This window comes from Mya arenaria, chromosome 10, assembly GCF_026914265.1.
Source record: "Mya arenaria isolate MELC-2E11 chromosome 10, ASM2691426v1".
Taxonomy (NCBI): domain Eukaryota; kingdom Metazoa; phylum Mollusca; class Bivalvia; order Myida; family Myidae; genus Mya; species Mya arenaria.
The window spans coordinates 23,133,399-23,152,865 of NC_069131.1; the positions used below are offsets into that span (position 1 = coordinate 23,133,399).

At 34.5% G+C, this 19,467-nt stretch overlaps 2 protein-coding genes across 3 annotated transcripts in view; both read right to left on the reverse strand.

The window, feature by feature from the left end:
* Positions 1 to 7,408, reverse strand: part of LOC128206049 (uncharacterized) — a 208,400-nt gene extending 200,992 nt beyond the window's left edge. Inside the window, exon 1 of the mRNA XM_052908182.1 lies at positions 3,605 to 7,408. Within this exon, the coding sequence (XP_052764142.1) occupies positions 3,605 to 7,105 (3,501 nt within the window). The 5' untranslated portion in view covers positions 7,106 to 7,408. The remainder of the gene's footprint in view (positions 1 to 3,604) is intronic.
* Positions 7,409 to 12,130: 4,722 nt separating this feature from the next.
* The window catches only part of LOC128205621 (zinc finger C2HC domain-containing protein 1A-like), a 30,544-nt gene continuing 23,207 nt past the window's right edge, over positions 12,131 to 19,467 (reverse strand). For both annotated transcript variants that reach the window (XM_052907381.1, XM_052907382.1), the window contains exon 10: positions 12,131 to 17,516. In XM_052907381.1, coding sequence (XP_052763341.1) covers positions 17,288 to 17,516 — 229 coding nt within the window. In that variant the 3' untranslated portion in view covers positions 12,131 to 17,287. The remainder of the gene's footprint in view (positions 17,517 to 19,467) is intronic.

Genomic DNA, 19,467 nt, shown 5'->3' on the forward strand with positions numbered 1-19,467 from the left:
TTTTTATTACTAATTGATTCAAAAATTTATTCCCAGTGAAGTGAATAAAATTAATATTCCTAAGAGTTAAGTCATTAGGTTTAACTGCTAAATTGATATTTCTACGCGATCGTCTTGCAGTCAGGCAGTAAATCGAACGATTTATGACATTGTAAACCGTCCATATGCATTCGAGTTTGTTTTCGAAAGAAAATGGCCGAGGTGTCCCGATTATAGAATTGGGTGCCTATCAATGCAATGAATGAGACACTTAACGATCTAGAGCCATTGTTCTTATGACATATCTTTTATTAAAGATCCCTTTTCTCTATTGTATAAGATGTTTGCATCTATTACCATTCTTTATAGAAAACGTCATGTATACAATCCACATTATTCGAGCCCTCCCCCAGAAACGAAATCTATTTGGTTTAAAGTGTTGGCTTCGGGTGTGGGGCTACTCTAAGAATTTTTTTTTTACAATTTCTAGTCAGAAATGTTGCATTTTTTGGCTTATGGTATTTTTTTTCCTTTCTAGAAATAACACTTTGACGGATCCGCTAGTACCAACATCACTACAACCACTATCACCCTACGACCAGTTTGTTTATGTGTCATTTTAGTATAAGTTGAAGGGGGCGAGTGGGGGGGGGGGCGGATCAGCAAGTGACTAGTACCAGACGTATTCACACAACCACCATCACCTCACGAACAGTTTGCTTTTGTGTCTGCTGTCATTTTAATGTGTTTGTCTGTTATTTTGTTATCTGCATTTGTGCCATTAAAAGAAGCCTAAAGAGCCGATAACGGAACTATGCGCTGTGAATATTTAATACAACGTAGCTCGTTGTTAATAGTATAAAAAAATTAAATATGACAAGGGCATCGAAAGCCCCTTCAAATGTAAATCAGTTCCTGGGTTCAACATAGCATTTATGATGAAATAGTATTTATCGGTGTGCCCCAATGCCTACAAACGTACGTTTTTGATCTGGTCAAGTGGCATTGAGATTCAAACACTCTTACTGGTTAACAGTATATTTTGTCCAATTAGAAGGCAATTTTTCTAGTTGTCCAATACATTAAGTTAAGTAAATCAGTTGTCATCCGTTTTTATTTAATTAAATCAAGTGAAGCAGTATATGAAAAGTGGCTGGCCCAGTAAGTGGGTAGTTTACGAAATAGTATTAGATTATAAGTATCTTCCATGGCCGAGAGTGTAAGATAGGTTCATTCCGACCCGAGCGTAGGGTGTTTTGCGGAAACGAGGTTCACCGAGTTTCCGCAAAACACCCTGCACGAGGGTCGGGATGAACCTATCTTACACGAGCGGCTATGGTAGATGCTGTTTCTCCCACCTCATTTAAACAAAATTAAGTAAAAATGATTTTTTTCCTGAATTCTTTTGTGCTTAGTGAAAATAATTGCGTACGGATATGCAATAATTCGTGGTTGTCATGGATATTCGCGCAGTGATTCAGAATATGTAAATGGTCTGATCGGTCTTTAAATAGTTCTAAGAAGAGTGAAGCATTATTTCTTGAAAGGTGCGTGAAAACTGTTTTCTGGTAACATTTGAAGCGAGAAATAATTAACTCGCGTTCTAAATATTGCCACCAGACAAGGTTTCCATGATGCGCTACAGACGACAGTCTTCAACAAGGGAGGTAATTACAATGTGTGACCATTAAAAGAAGTTCCATACGGGCATTTTATCTTCGCCCATGGGCAAGATAAGAATTTCTCCCACCTCAGATAAGTAGATCCAATAATTTAACCATGCTAGATATTCTTATCTTGCCCACGGGCGAAGATAAAATGCCCGTATGGAACTCCTTTTTAGTAGTCACCACAATGTAATTACCTACCTTGTTGAAGACTGTCTTCAGTAGCATCAAGGAAATATCTTGTCTTATGGTAATATTTAGAACGCTAATTAATTATTTCTCTCTTCAAATGTCACCATAAAACAGTTTTCACGCACCATTCAAGAAATAATGCTTCATTCTCCTTAGAACTATTTAAAAAGACCGATTTGAATATTAACATTAACTGGATCACTGCGTGATTATCCATGACAACCAAGTACTATCGCATATCCATACGCAATTATTTTCACTAAGCACAAAAGAGTTCCAGCAAAAAATACATTTTTACTTAATTTTGTTTAACTAAGGTGGGAGAAAAAGCATCTACCATAGCCGCTCGTGTAAGATAGGTTCATCCCGACCCTCGCGAAGGGTGTTTTGCGGAAACTCGGTGAACCTCGTTTCCGAAAAACACCCTACGCTCGGGTCGGAATGAACCTATCTTACACTCTCGGCCATGGAAGATACTTATATTCTAGCATGGTTAAATTAATGGATCTACTTATCTGAGGTGGGAGAAAATTAAAACGTGATGGTTAAAGATTGTAAGTATGTACCTACACAAAAATGCGTCGCATCAAACCATTTTTTTGTTTAAGTACATACCAACAACCTCACATTTTTTTTATTGAATAACGTAAACATATAATTATTATAATTATGTCATTTCGTGTCTTGTATAGTTCTTGAAAGGCAAGTCGTTGACTTTTGCATGAGCATATTTATGTCTTATACGCTTAAAACTAAGATATTCTGGGAAAATTTATAGTTCAGAAATAAAAAGAAACGGTCCCACACAATGAAAGCAATGCCTTTTATTTGATTATATATTTGTCATACATCTATGCGTTTCATCACCCATTTGGCTTTCATTCTAAATGAAAATGATGCCCGGTAACCCCACACATTAATACTGGTATCATTTCATTTAAATAAATGTGTATCATTTATATGGTTTTAGCCAGGTTTAAAAACAACAACATGGTGCTGAAGAAGTTGGACAGTCCTATTATTCCACAGCGACAAAAATCTACTCGTATTGTTTTGCAATGTATTATTATGCAGTTAACCGAATTACAGTGTATTGTTTTCATGTGTATTGCTTTACAATGTTTTGTGTTGCAGTGTATTGTTTTCCAGTGTATTGTTTTACAGTGAACTGGTTTACAGTGTATTGTTTACCAGTGTATTGTTTTACAATGAACTGGTTTACAGTGTATTTTTAACCAGTGTATTGTTTACCAGTGTATTGTTTACCAGTGTATCGTTTTACAGTGAACTGGTTTACAGTGTATTGTTAACCAGTGTATTGTTTACCCGTCTATTGTTTACCAGTGTGTTGTTCTGCAGTGTAATGTGTTACAGTGTACTGATTAAAAGTGTATTATTATTCTGTATTACAGCTACAGTTTTACAATGAATTTGTTAAACAGTGTTTTTATTTTAAAGTGTACTGTTTATGTGTACATTTCGTTACAGTGTATTGTTTTGCCATTACTTTGATGGTGTGACAACGTTAAAACTTAAAAGCCAGCATTGCGATTTTTGGGCATAATTTCTGCAGCTTATTGTGTAAAAATGGTAAGCCAAAAGTTTGCCAAAATGTTATTTGATTGGTCAATATTTATCCAATAATAACTATTGACCTACCAATTTGCCTTTTTGGTTCAAACTAGCAAAAACATAACCTAAAAATAAGTTATCCAGTTTCATACAACTGGCTGCATGCTTATATAAGTAGTTATTAAACCACCCACCTTTTGCAGTTCTCTGAACTCCTCGGCCTCCTGGTCCCGGAAACTGTCGTACATCTCTTCCATTTCCGCTTTCAGCTCCTTAATATCATCCTTCAGCGCCTCATTTTCCTCTATCATATCTTCCATAAGCTGCGCAGTCGCAGCCGACCCTCGCTCGTCACCACCCTCGTCCATCCTTTCATCCGTATCCGGTTTGTTGGACGACGGTTCCTTTACAGCGCCTTTATCATTTAGCAAGTTAAGATTGTCAGCTTCAAGTCTGCTGCATTTACCTTGCATTGAGGTCAGCTGTTCTCGAAGATCCTTTAAAGTGTCTTCAACTTGTTGTTTTTCTTCTTGGAGCGAGCTTTCCTTCTTTTTGAGACCATCTGACAAAATTTCATTTTCTTTTTCTAGATTTTGACACCGTTCTGTCATATTAATCAACTCTTCCTTTAGCTTTTTAATTTCATCCTCACTAAATTCAACCGTAGGCTTTCTATCCACATGTACGCTATTCGGTTTCTCGGTTCCACTAATGTCGCCATTCTGTGTTAAACTGTCACCTCCTATACCACTATCACTCAATGGACTCTTAATAAATTCAAGTCCCGAAAGTTCAATATGCTTGTTATCAGCGTCAGTTGAGTCTACACTATCAATGTCTGCCAGTGAACTGACTCCCGCGGTTTTGCTCCGACTGCTGGTAAATACCTGTGTATCCACATGTAAAGGTGACTTTTCCTGATCCTGCGAGCTCGTCTGTGCGCATGCTTCGCTTTTACCTTTACTGTCCGAAAGTTCGGAGGTACTTGTATCAGTATCAGTCGAAATTCGTTCGAAATTGTTATTACTGATATCTGACAGCTGCGGTTTGTTATTGTCCTTTTCATTGTCAACATCAGACCCTTTTTCGTGAGTTCCTGTAGATTTCGTTTCAGTAGGAAAATCACTGGTAAGGTCATCTATTTTCCGAACTGTGGTGTTTTCAATTGTCTTTTGGTTTTTATCGTTTAGTGTCGCTTCATGTTTGTCAACCACTTTGACATTATTGTCAGTTTTAGTATTGACTTTGCTGTCATTAATAGAGTTGTCTTTTGCCTTTAGCGTTTTGAATGCACCTTTTCCGAACAATGTTTTTGGCTCAGGTTTTTCATCTTTTTCTGTCTTCTTTTCTGTTTCAGACTTATCAAATCTAGAAGATTTCAACTTCGGCACTTCAAATTTGTTTTTAGGTTCCGATTCTTTTTTGTCTGATACATCTTTCAAAACTTTTGCCCCAAACTTGCTTTCCTTTTCTTTTAATTTTGGAACTTCAAACTTATTTTTAAGTGTCGAGTCTTTCTTTTCTGGTACATCTTTTAGATCTTTGTTGCCAAACTTGCTGTCCTTTTCCTTTGATTTGAGAGCCGGCAAATGGAATTTAGCTTTTTCGTCTGGCTTTGCTTTGTCACTGTCATCTGACTTTTTAAGACTTTTAAGTTCAAAAGGTTTCGCTGTTTTATCCGAATCTTTCTTTTCGAACAACGTTTTAGGCTTATCAGTTGTCTTGTCATGTTCTGACTTTGACGATTTCAACTGATCTTTAAAATTCAATACACCTCGTTTTTCCTGAGTAGAGCACAAAGAGTCTTTTATATCCTTCGATGTGTCTTTGTCACTCTTACTTGACTTTAATTGATCTTTAATATTAAACGCAGCTTTCTTATTGTCTAGTGTTGATGGAGTTTTCTTATCATCATGTTTTTCTTCCTCTTTTCCATGAGATTTTAATCGGTCTTTGAAACTTGACACTTTGCTTCTATTGTCTGTAGGGGTGCTGTGATCAGTTGAAATATCTTTCATAGGAGACTTAATTCGGTCTTTAAAACTAGTCTTGCTTTTATCTGCTTCTTGTTCTTTATTAGACTTTAGCTGATCTTTAAAACTAAAACCTTTCTTTTTGTCATCCTTTTCACCAAGTTTGGTGTCTATTACTCTTTCATTTACGGCTGTCTTTGGTTTTAATTGTCCTTTTAAGTCTGTCAACTTTGGAGATTCAGTGTTTTCCGATGACGTTTGCCTCTCAGATTTTGATTTTAATTGATCTTTAAATGATGCAACAGAGGACTGCTTTGTATCTGCCTGTTTAATTTCTGGTTTTAAATCAGGTTTCTTATCTGCCGTTTGAGAGGGTGATTTTAACTGATGTTTAAGATCAGTACTTGACTCTTTTGGTGAAGATTTTAATTTGTCTTTCCATGAAAGATTATCTTTTTCTGCAGTTGGGGACAGAAGTCTGTCTTTAAACTTTGACAATGGACTTTTATCAGTGTCCGGTGATGGTGACTTAAGTTGATCTCTCAACTGAATTTTCGATAAGGGGCCTTTATCTAGACTCTTATCATGTGATGGTGATTTCAACTGATCTTTCAAGTTAAACTTATTTTTGTCCAATGTATTTGACGTATCGTCCTTATCTTTTGAAAGATGTTTAAGCTGATCCTGAGATTTCCCTAATAATCCTTTCTTAGGAACTTCTTCCTCAGTTTTATTATGTTCAATTGTTTTGTCAACTTTTCTTGTTGGTGACAAAAGATCTCTTGGAGATTTATGAGTTGCATTTTCAGGGACCGGTGACTTTATTTCAAAGACAGACTTAAAGCCAATTTTTCCCTTTTCTTCACCTTCCTTAGTTTTATTGCTTGCTGTACCCTTAATGTCAAGCGTTAAAGATGATTTATCTTTAATATCACCTCTAATTCCTTTAGAATCTTTTTCACCTTTTGGGGGTAAGTTTATTATTTCCACATTACCATCTTTTTGCTTGTGTATAACAGTCGGGCCTGCCTTGGATGCAGAACCAGATTTTAGTTCACTTTGAAAGGCATCAAGCTTATTTAATAAGTTAGATTTGTCCTTTGAAGGAGCACCACTAGCTTTTGACCCTGATATGTTTTCACTAGAACCACCAAATTTTGAAGTGCTTATGGTTATATGACTTGCGTCTTTCTTTTTTCCATGATCTGATATGTTTTCCATAGAACCAAACTTAAACTTATTCTTAATACCGATGCTACTTGACGGTTTAGTGTCAATGTCAGTGATACTGATATTTTCAACAGAACCAAATTTCGACTTTTGAAGCCCTCCATCGCCATCCCTTTTGAATGTTTTTGGAAATACAGGAGGTGGAATGTTTCCGGAAGGACTGGCCGGAAGTTTACCGCTTTTCATGTCCAACTCATTGTACTTTTCTGTCAATGAGGCCAAGCCTCCTTTGCCTTTTGTCCTCGGCAAAGTATGAGGTAAATCTCGAGGTTGATCTTTCTCACGTTCTAATTGTTCATATTTGTCTTTTATCGATGTAGCTGCCGCGCCTTTCGTGTCCTTTTGTATTGATACCTCCTGGTGCCCATTCGAAATTGCAGAAGCGCTATGTTTGTCTGGTGGTTGAAAACAGTTCTTGCATATTTTTCTCCATGCCTGGGCCTCAAAACGTTCACACACAGCCGGCGTATTTTCTTTCTCCTCCTCACTCATAATTGAAAAACAATCCTTCTGTACAATATTATCACTAAATCACAAAAATACAACTCCTTATATACAAAATTATTAAACCGCGGAAGTCAAACTTCTCTAATTCACTAATTAAAATCCACACAAAACTTGTGTAACTTCATGGTAGGCAGACATATTTTCTCTGAATTCCTGAGTACTACGTCATCACTCTATGTGCACATAGGTTCCATATTAAGATTCTCCGTGTTGGCTGTGATTCTTGAACATCGGTAAAGCGATCTATCGGTGCAGGTAAACATAGCGCCAGCAGACAAGCCTACCTGGTCTATAACCCTGTGAAAACGCATGATTAACCACGGAGAAGATACCAGAAAACATATGTGTAATACATATCACTCGTAAAAATTCTGGAGACCTGTTTACTAGGCAGATACGAATGAGTTTTTTTCTCTCTTGTGTATGTCTCATGCTGTTAGCAAGATACTACTGGGCTGTGCATCTGATAATTGCCGGAGTAGGGTAACTCAATAATGTTTGTTTTTACAACAGATATTCAGATGTTGTGCAGTAGTTCATGAACGTATAATTCATTAAATGTATCTATTTGTTGTAAATAAAAGTGGTTAAACTTATTTGAATTTATTTAAAGAGCAAAAGCATACTTCGTCACTTCGACATATTGTTTTTATCCGAGTTATTAACACATATTAGGTCATACAAATGTCTGCTATTTTCTATATTCCATGTACACATGTATTAACAGTCCATGAACCTAAGCTATCAAGAACAAGTTATACGATAGGAGTTTCATTCATAACGTTTTCTAAGCTAAGCAATTTGATAAAAACTGAGTCATGCTATGGAGAATACATATCAGGCCAAAAGACAACAGTTCTTTGTTTCCTATGATTACCATTTTCAAAAAAGTACGTTAGATACACGTATGAAGGCAAAACTCCGTTTTCCTTTTTCGTTTTTAATGAGAATCGGGACCAGCCGACCTATATCATAGTAAACTACTATTTTCTTATAAAATAAAATAATATTTTAAATATAAAATGGTCAAATTTTATCATGTACACCCAAAAAATGCAAATAAACATAGAAAATTACGAAAAACAATTCATATTCGGCAAAAACGTTTGGCGTCGGGAGGAATAAATAAAGTCGGTCGGGTTAGTAGGAATAATAATTTATTTACCCCGCATCAGTAGTTAATGAGTTATACAATCTTTTTCATGATATTCATGTATCATTTGTTAAGCTATGCGAAATATTTCCAATAGTGCCTCCTGTACCACTACCTCGCAGTCATAGATATTCTGAACTCACTACAACATGTTTGTTGTCCTATTGCAAATTATTGAATAATGTGATGCACAATATAGTTGGAAACTCCTTATATATATGTATGATAAATGTAGGTGAATTGTCTACACAAATATTTTCCAAAACATTTACTAGTAATGTTTCATAACAATATCTGATATATTTTATAGCATCGTATGATTGTTTTACTGTGCACTTTGTGTTGATGTTGCGATTTAAAGGTACTCGCTCAAGTTTTTCTTGTAAAACGATCTTTTGTGTATGACGAAATAAAGTGTGGCAAATCATTAGGAGTGTTAAAACTAAGCAATGTTGAAATTTGCTCAAATATCGTCACTGAAGACCACAATTTTCATGATCGTTTACGACGCTATTTATCACTTTATTACAGCTTTGTTGTTGCGTGATTGGCTGATTGACAAAATCACGTGAAGTTATCAATGTGTTTTTTAGAAGGAAAAACTATCTACTTTTAGGCTTTTCCGTCTCCGTGGCCTAGAGGTTAAGGCGTCCGCCTGCGGAGTGGTTGGTCGTGGGTTCGATCCCTGGCCGCGTCATTACGAAAGACGTTAAAAGTTGGTACAAGTAGCTCCCTTGCCTGGCGTTCGGCATTAAAAGGGTAATGCTTGGAAAAGTGGTATACTCAATACTGGTTCAACCCAGGAAAGTTGTACCCCGTTCTCGGTGCTTTACACCGAGCACGTTAAAGAACCAAGAGGTCTCTTCGCAAAGAGGTAGGGTTTCGCACCCGGATCTCTTGTATCTCACTCTGTTTCTTCAAGTCTTCCAATGTCTGGATTTGACTGCGAATTGCTGTCACTTCTATCTCATGTCACTTATGGCATTTAAACACAATTTAAGTCGTGATGGGGTCACGGCTGGGCCGTAATGAACGGCCAATGGGTGCGGGCAGACCTTGATAAACCCAAAGAAAGAAAGAAAGAAAGAAAGAAAGAAAGAAAGAAAGAAAGAAAGAAAGAAAGAAAGAAAGAAAAGAAAGAAAGAAAAGAAAGAAACAAACAAACAAACAAACAAACAAACAAACAAACAAACAAAACTACTTTTGAGATAGTCCCGGTGGCTTTCGGTGATTTAAGCGTCCGTAGTATTTTCTTGACTTTACAGGCATGGGTTCGAACCCCACTAGAACCAAAATACTTTCTTTTACTAACACTGTTTTTTTTCTTCTGCAATATCATGGAGAAAATAACGATGAAATAAGTGTTTTCATATGCATTACCTCGAAAACCAACTGTTGGTCCAAAAACATGAGCGAGTACCTTTAATATCGCTAATTCATTAAAGGATGTTGTTGTTGTTGTAGTTTAAACAATATAAACATAGATCAAAATACAATTCATGAAACTCACCTCAGATAGTTATTGATGTTATGGAGTGAATGCCAGAAGTTACCAAGCGCCATTATTTTATAGAAGGTTTTGTTACGTTCTGGTGTTAAAGCTGCACTCTCACAAATTGTCCGTTTTTTTAAAAAAAAAACTTGGAAATCTGCTTTCCAGATATTTACGTAAAAATTGGCTCATTCCAAGACAAAAAATATAAAAAAAAAGTTGTCAAACGGTCAATCTGTGAGAGTGCAGCTTTAATTAACCATACGAATAATAGAGCAGAATGGTCATAGATTAGCACTCCTCCATGATCAGTGAGTTTCATGAAAAGCATTTCTGGCTGGCATTCATTATTTATCATTACGCCCATCTGATCTGAGGTCTGGAACAATTCAGCCGACTGTTATCAAATCATTACAGTACGTATGTATGCCATGATATGGTGCACTGGTAGATTGCATTATTCATTAATGTCATGATGGTCTATATATATATATAACAGTACGAGGGTAATTGTGTGCATCATATGCAGGTAACAGCAATTCTGCATTTATTTTTTTATTTTTCGTAGTTTATGTGAGAAGTCATATTTCATTTTTCATTAATGTCAAAGTGGTCTCTCTCTCTCTCTCTCTCTCTCTCCCTCCCTCCCTCCCCCCCCCCCCCCTCTCTCTCTCTCTCTCTCTCTCTCTCTCTCTCTCTCTCTCTCTCTATATATATATATATATATATATATATATAATACGAGGGTTATTGTATGCATTATATGCATGTAACAGAATTTCTGCATATTTATAAAAATATTTTTCGTATTTAACGTGACTTTAAAAGTCATATTGGATTCTGCATTATTCATTAATGTCAAAGGGGTCTATATATACAACAGTATGAGTGTTGTTGTATCCATCTTATATATGCAGGTAACAGAAATTCTGCATTTTTTTGTTTTTCATAGTTCATGTGCATAATTAATCATACTAGGTCTATAAGGTTTACCCAGGCCATTTACCGATTCATTAATCAATTAAATAAATAAACCCATAATAAAGTAAATAAAAACGTACACACAAGAAAAACACAAAAGGTTCTTTTATGTCATTTCTTTTTCTTGACCAATCTCTAGTAAATAGATTGTAAGTAATCAACTATCTTCCAATCAGTTAAACCTTCGTAAAAAGCATACTCACCTGATAAACGTAGCCGATGTCGTCTATAAGAGATGAACAGCTAGAAACGTTAGGTACGGACACAAGTCGCGGACGAGTGTCCGAAAGGTCATGGTAGCTTAGCAATCGTAACAACTCGGCCATCTCGGGCAAGCTTCGAGATAGACAATCGTAACAACTCAGCCATCTCGGGCAAGCTTCGAGATAGACAATCGTAACAACTCGGCCATCTCGGGCAAGCTTCGAGATAGACAATCGTAACAACTCGGCCATCTCGGGCAAGCTTCGAGATAGACAATCGTAACAACTCGGCCATCTCGGGAAAGCTTCGAGATAGACAATCGTAACAACTCGGTCATCTCCGGCTAGCTTCGAGATATATACTAGCCGAGGTGTTCCGATTGGGTAGCTGAGCTGGACTTTTTAAGTGTCAGTTTCATGCGGGGGTTCGAACAATTAATGATTTTTGAGTTGAGTTTTGACCAATCAACTTTAAAACTAGAAGTCACTTATGTACCAATGGAATTTATAATAACGAAAGCAAAAACTGTGCGCATAAATGTATATATACTAGTTCTGAATTGCATTTTTAAAAGGTGACTTTATAATTCTGAAAATAGTCACAGTCTTAAAGGTAGTTCGCCTCAGTACCATAGTTAGCTTTACGTCTAAAATGTTTGAAGAAAACATAAAGTGATCATCGAAAAGATTGACGTAATTGAAGACAAATTTAATAATTTTAGGCAGTTTCATTTTTTCCGCGAGTATATCCAAAGTCAATCGGAACTGTCAACACCTCGACCATTTGCCATTAAACTCAACCGCGGATGAACATGGACGGTTTACAACGTCAGAAATTTAACTACGCTCCATGTAGATCGCGTTTTAATTTCAATTCAGCAGTTAAACTGGAGGATTTTGCTCTTAGGAATCTAAATTATTTATGCACTGGGAATACATTTTAATTTAGAAATACAAATTACACGACAAAACAGTACAAATAATTAATCTATCATTATCAATTTCACGAGCTACTTCTACTGATGTAAGGCTGTATTCATGGAAAATGGACGAGGGGTTCCGACTGACCCAAATTTTTGACAAATGTGCCGATGCGAAATTCTGCTCAGAACAGCAGTGACTTCTTATAAGCTTTCTTCCAGAGCATATATACTCTCTGGAAAGTAAAAACAAGACACACACAAAGCACTGAGTACTTTATTGCCAAACATGAAATAAACATTACATGAAACATTGCTATGTTGCTATGTGTAGGAACGACAGAAAAAAATGCCCAGTATGTCTACATATCGATGATGGAGTACATTACTGAATTATGTTATTATGATCCTTTATGTAGTTGATTCAGTATAGCATTCTCATCATGATAAGAAACATGTGGGTACGTGCTATGTGCAGAACATATCAATAATTCATTGTTTTACTCAAAATGAAGTATGCATTTAGGCATGGTTGATAGCTACTGCTAGAAATGATCGTAAATGGATTTTTTGAGAAAAAATCATCTTAAGCTTTCTTACAAATATTTATGAGCAATTAATAGTACAGAAAATACGATTTTTTCAGTCAAAATGGAATTCGGTTGATCAATTAAAGCATTCTAAAAGCCTTATACTTGATAATGAGAAAACGTTATGATTACTAGGAAGTTTCTTTTTTGAATGCATCTCATTGAATAAATCAAACAAGCATATCTGTACATATTCGGTTAATTCTTAATGATACTAGCGGAAAAAAGAAACTGCCTAAAACGATTTTTTTCTGAAATAACTTTAATCTTTTTGATGATTACATGATGTTAAGCTGAACTATTTGAGACATAACTGTAACTGTTATACTGAGAGTAGTCCACCTAAATGACCCTCAACGAGTCTTTTGGCGATTTAATGACTATGGCAGACTCCAGACAGCATTCCTGGGATATGTAACAAATGTCAAAATAATCCCTGAACGCCCATTATTGTAGCTAATACAGGGAGGTACTACCTCAGAGCTTGTGACAATTTTCAGAAAGTAGTCATCCTTTCTCCGCTAGTATATTTAATCGCACAAAACATAACAAATCTTTCCCAGGCATATTCCATTATATTACTACAAAGAATTGTACCTACATGCCTACTCCTTTATATCAACAAAAACAGTCTATCAAATTAATTTTAAAATCAGGACATTTTGATGATTGTTCGAGATTACCAATTCATTTTTGGGGTAGTATTTATAAAGCTATATAATTATTAAATAAAATAAATAAATAATATTATTTAAATTAAGATTTTTTTTTCAAATTTTTAACAAAATATATTTCAAATACCCTCTATTTTCTTACAGATTTATTCATATGCCTTAATTTTATTTTATTTTTTATCTTTTTTCTTGCATATTTTTAGATTAAAATCTTGTGTTAGTTTACAGCACTTTAAATTGAACTTCACGTTTTTTTCATTAAGTAGAAATTTCTCACTAAGATTCTTTTTTGTAATACAGCCCCTGGGCATTATATGCAATGATTTAATCATTCATTTCCAGAGATTTCTTACACATATTATTCTGCCAACACTTAAGCAAAGGCACATACAACAAACAATTTAAAAATATGGTAAAAGCTTCTTTATTAATCACAGAGGATGCTTCCATATGAACACAGAAGATTAAATTATTCTTACTTAGAATTGTATATAAATATTTCTAAGTTTTTTTTATGAGTAGAACAAATTATCATGCCAAATGTTTTTTCAACATGTCAAAACTCATTTCTTTCAATACCTTTAAATACACTGATATCTATACAGTGGTATGCTGTTACAAAAATGCATAAATATTTGCAAAAAAAACAAACAGCAATGGACGGAAACAAAGTCTTCTATGACAATTTGCATATGAAATACAAAATTGCTACGAAAAACAGATATAAGCAATTGACATTAGCTTATTTCTACAACAATGGAGAATAGTAAGTCTAGCAGCCTAAAAGCGACGTAGAAAACTGGCACACTTTTTCAATACAATCTGTTCAAACAAGTATTATCTGTTGGTCCAAACTTTAAAGACATACTTTTAACTTATGACAATATTTTTAACTCAGTTTCTTCAAAGGGGCTCATGTTGAAGTGGGTGACAGACATTAAAAATCACTGTAGTAAGAATTCACTGCAATGTGAATAAGATGCTTGTGTCATTAATAAGACATCATCAAAAGACAATTGTGACCTTGAGGGAGGGTCGTGGGTCTAGCACAAAACACTTCAACTTTTTGTACCTAAGTGCCAAGTAATTCTAAAATTCCTCCCTGCATGACCAAGTTACAGCCTGGACAAAGAAAACTGGATGGACAGTGTGATTTTGATAAGCACTCCTTTGGGGTGTAAAGTTACTCTATCTACATCTAATGTGCTGAAAAGCGTTTGAAATACTTTAGGAATTTAAATGATTCTAGGCTTGGATTTACAAAATTCTGGTCAAATGAGTGTCACCCAGTTTCTGTATGGTGTGATTCATAAAAATGCAAAAAAATAACCCAACTTCAACAATGATTAAAAAAATTCTTCCTTACATTTGTATATCAAATCTGTGACCAAGTTCCTTTAAGGAATAAGTTAGTTACAATCTTAAACAAGATGTCAATCAATTAGTAGGTATCAAATCATCTTGAAGTTAGTACTGTGTTACTCCAAAAAGACAATTTAAAGGACAGGGGAAACAACTCCATGTTATGGACTGAACACATCAAAATTGGACCGTAAGGTTAGTAGAAATAAAAAAACAATAGAAATACATCATACAACCTTCATAGCATAACATAAAAGAACTTGTGTATAAGACAGTTTACCTATAACAAAAATGATTATGATTGAGACATTAAAACATGAAGCTTTTTCCAAACAGGATGGCAACTTCTAGTATGATAGTATTAGGCAATTGATTATACGGTCGAAATCAGTTAGCTTGATATCCCTGTTAGCTAGAACTGGATGTAAAGGACCACTTTTTTTAATCCATGTAAACATTGCTGCTTGGCTCAATATGGCCAACGGGTTTCAACTGTAATTGCATTTCCAAAAATTCATTTACATTGATATTCGTAAATGTCTTCTGTATTTCTGACACATTTTCTCCATTTAACTTAATAAACAGGCGCTCATACAGCTGATAATTGTTTGAACATAAGGGATTTATGCTCAAAAGAATGCACAGGGGTTAGACCCCTAATTTGAAAGTTTCCAAAGTCTCTTATATTAATTTAAAAGTACTTTCTACTGTTTTTGATGCAAAAATCTGAATAAAAAAAGAACAATTACCGGTAACTTTTACAACTTTATAAAAGTTATAAGCTCTCAATCCTCATTTCAATATTATTCCTGAACATTAAAACCCCTAACTATATCAACAATGTATATTATAAGGATGGAGAGATTTTAATTTTACTTAATAGAAATTGACGTCTCCTCTTCATAGTGCCTTAATACTAATGAAATAATATAAAATGAAATGAAATGCAGATATATATATTTATATATATATATATATATATATATATATATATATAAATAGCCAACACACATATATACAGAAATAAAAACAAAGCCCCTTTCCCATCACAGCAGTTTATATTGTGTAATGTCACAACAAGTAATTAACTTATGCACCCTAATTCCAATAATACAACCATGCCTGATACACAAATAAATAGGACATATGTATAGAAATTAGGAGAAGCCAATTACAGCCAACATATCAGTTCATGCATGAAGCTAACTATGACAAATACCTCACTGACTTTTAAGCTGCACTCTCACAGATTGAACGTTTTGACAACTCTTTTTATTTTTGTGTTCAAATGAGCCAATGTTTGCTTTAATGTCTGGAAACCAGTGGCATAAGACTGCTGACAAACGATCAGATCACAGTTTTTCATATTTATGTTAGAACTTTTTATATGTTATATGGCTAAAAGCGTTACCAACACTTAACAAAAATTAATTTTTAGGCAGTTTTCCAAACAACTGAAATCTGTTCTTTAGTGAGCTATATAAGAGGACTGAATTGAAGGTATTGATGCCAGAATCAGATGATTCTGAGATAAAAATGAAATAAAAGTCAAAACTGCCAAACTGTGAGACAGCAGCTTTTAAAAAGCAGAACAATGATATATTATACATATTCAAAGCTGGTCACAAGCTTTATTACAATAGTTTAATTTTCTAGTAGCATTTATTTTGCAAATTACTAAAATCTCCATTGATCTGAACAATAATGTAATGGTGGAATGCAGTTACAAAAAAGCATTGAAATAAAATAAATATCTGACTACAGCAAAAGTGCACCCATTTTGTAAATAGAATATCATTTCTTATATGACACAGCTAAAATGTATTCAACATTTCAAATGGGAAAATGATATGTTACATTTATTTGAATGTAGTAATTAAATAGAATATATGGAGATGTATTCATAAAGCTTTTAAAAGAAGTAAAAATCGTCAACCTAGTGAAAAAAACTGAACTTTAAACAACTATTTTTCATTAAATTTATTCATATGCCTAAATAATTGGATCTTTTTCTTCCTCATTTTCATATACTTGGTAAAAAGTCAATGATAGTTTTCTTTAAAATCTATTTATAAATAAGAGCATTTTTTCACAATTGAAAGTGACCACCAAGATGCATAATGAATACAGCTCTCTACAATTAAACAACAGCCAAAACAATCTTGCATGAACATTTTTTGGTTTAAACTTGTGTTGGGTCACATGTAACCCTTAACCAAAAACAAATACAACCGTATTGTAAAGTACTAGATTCTGAAATGCTAAATACATCTTAGCTGTGAAATCCTTTTTAACACAGAGACAGTAATTAAAATTGAAATAAAAAATAAATAAATAAACAACATTTCTACATAACAACGAATAAGAACTGCTATCGCTACCCAGACATCACCATAGCAACGGTTAACTTATCCTACTACTTTTTTTGACAACTTTTTATAAATTAAAGTAATAAGGCATTATACTTATACATTCTCTGGCACTGAGCAAAAAAAACATTGAACACAATTAAACACATATCTATGAGATTGATTTAACACTGCCATAGCTAATTCTTGAATAGACAAAAATAGTTTTGAACACTAATAAAATGGATAACCTAAGAAACTCCAATAACAAACTAAAAGGCAATGAGATTCATATTTCTGGTCAGCGTTGTTATACCATTTTAAATCAGTTCTTTAGGAATGTTTAAAAAAAATATTAACATAAATTGAACAAACAAATGGCACATGTAAATACCCTAAAATATATTTAATAAACTGAGCGTTTGATTTTTCCAATAATAATTTTTATCTAATGGGAACTTCTAATCTTTTGAGTCCACATTCCATACAGAATTTAACCTGAGGTGTGGGGTAACGCGACCCACACTCATGACAAAACTTAGCGGCCCCAGTCACGGGGCGAGTTTTTATTGCGTTGCTATGGTGACCATTGCTCGTGTCCATCTGTGTGTTTGTGTGTCTGGGCACAGCTCGTGTGACGCGTGGAACTGGGCGATTATCTTGCATATCGTCCCTGCAAATGGATAGGCAAAATGTTGATGTTTGCGTTAATAATACATATAATATCATTCTTTTTTTATCATTACATACATGTGCAGTACAATATTGCAGGCATACATCTTGCAAAATTGAAAAATACTAAGAGCTATAAAATTATTAATTTTTCACACTAAGACTATAATAGCAGGTATATATGTGACCTATACTTCAAATAGTCTGTTGATTATTAATGTTAAAGAATAAAGAAGTAAACCACCACAACAAGTCAATGCATAGAGAATGGCAACACTAGTACTGATTTTTATTTGAAAAAGTTGCACAACTCTTTTATTACAGCCAGAGTTATGTACTACTGTTATGCTGCATAAGTGCGTATTCTTTCTGAAAATTAGACATGTAATAAAATTAATTTGAAAATTTTGAACTTTTTTGAGCTATGGTCAAGGCAAATGTTTCTGCACAGCGACAGTGACAATACCGAAACTGTACTTCACCCCAAAACAGACCAGCTAAAAATGCATTACTAGAACTAACGAAAAACAAGAGGCCCAAAAGGGCCTATGCTCTACTGGCATGGCTTTTGTGGTCATATCAATCCAGAGCATGTATGTATGGGTAAAAGGTAACAGACATATACTTTATGTTTTGTGTTTGGGTTACCTGAAAATGTAGCACGTTCAACATCTGAGCCCAGAAAGTATTGTAAGCAGATTAGTTGCATGAACTATTTAAATATGTGCCAAGTAAAAGTCATCTGACAAAAAAAAAATGCTTTCAAAACTGTACTCATAGTAAAAATTTCTGTAGTTTTAAAAGTTAAAAAAAGTTGGTCAAAAGGTCAAAGTCAAGGGCATCCTAGGACAACATTGATCAATTTGAACAAACATTCACAATCAATTGTGCTGAGATGGATGCACAAACACACAAAAGATTTTCAAACCTTTCCAGATTTATGTTTACCAAACCTGTGAACCCTGGGTGTGGCCAGTAATGACACCAGGTGCATAACTTAAACATTCACAACCAATTTTGTTAAGCTGAATGCGCAAACTACAGAACTTAAAGCTAAAAAATGGCCTTTGGGCTTTCAACAAGAACAAGGCAGAGTAATTCACAAAATCAACTGCAGAAGCAAAAAGCAAATTGTCTCTCAAAATCCTAGACTTGCAAATTGTCTCCCTTAACTCTAGACTTGAATTTACATGTACATGTAAACTTGGCTAAAAATAGAATTCGCTCATGCAGACCTGGCTAAAAATAGAAAGCATTTCTTTAAAGATTTCATGGCCCATAAGCTAGGCATTTATGGGCGGATCTAGCTGGTTTTCGAAAGGAACCGAGCTCTAATGGATATCTAGATACTGTACAAGTTTCATCGAGATACAATCAAAACTGAAGACTGTATCGTGTTCACAAGCAATTGTTTACAGACGCACGAACGCACGGCCGCACGGATGCACATACTACGTACACATTACCATCGCATAAGCTCTTCTGGCCTTTGGCCAGTAGAGCTAAAAACACAAAAAAAACTCACTGTTAAAACATAACAAAAATAACACAAACATTTTTCAGCAGAAAATCATTTATGCAGAATATTTGTTTGAAGTTGTAATCAAAGAACAGACAACATGCAAAAGTAGTTTTAAACAACATGAAATACTACCGGTAATCATCATGCTAAAAGCAAAAGATACATTCAAATAGATATTGTTAGCAAGCAAGTATTAACAGATAATCACTGGTGAGTTTAATGCGTTTAATGTAACATGTACGACAACAGCGACAACAAAAACAGTCAATATTAACCAACCAACCGAATATACACATAGCAATCAGAAAAGCGCCTTTTTATATTAATAAAAAAAAAACATTCATAAAATATAATATCACCATATTTTACTATTTCTATTATTGACATTAATGTATAATTTGTATAATGAAATTAACTTATAATTTTGAGG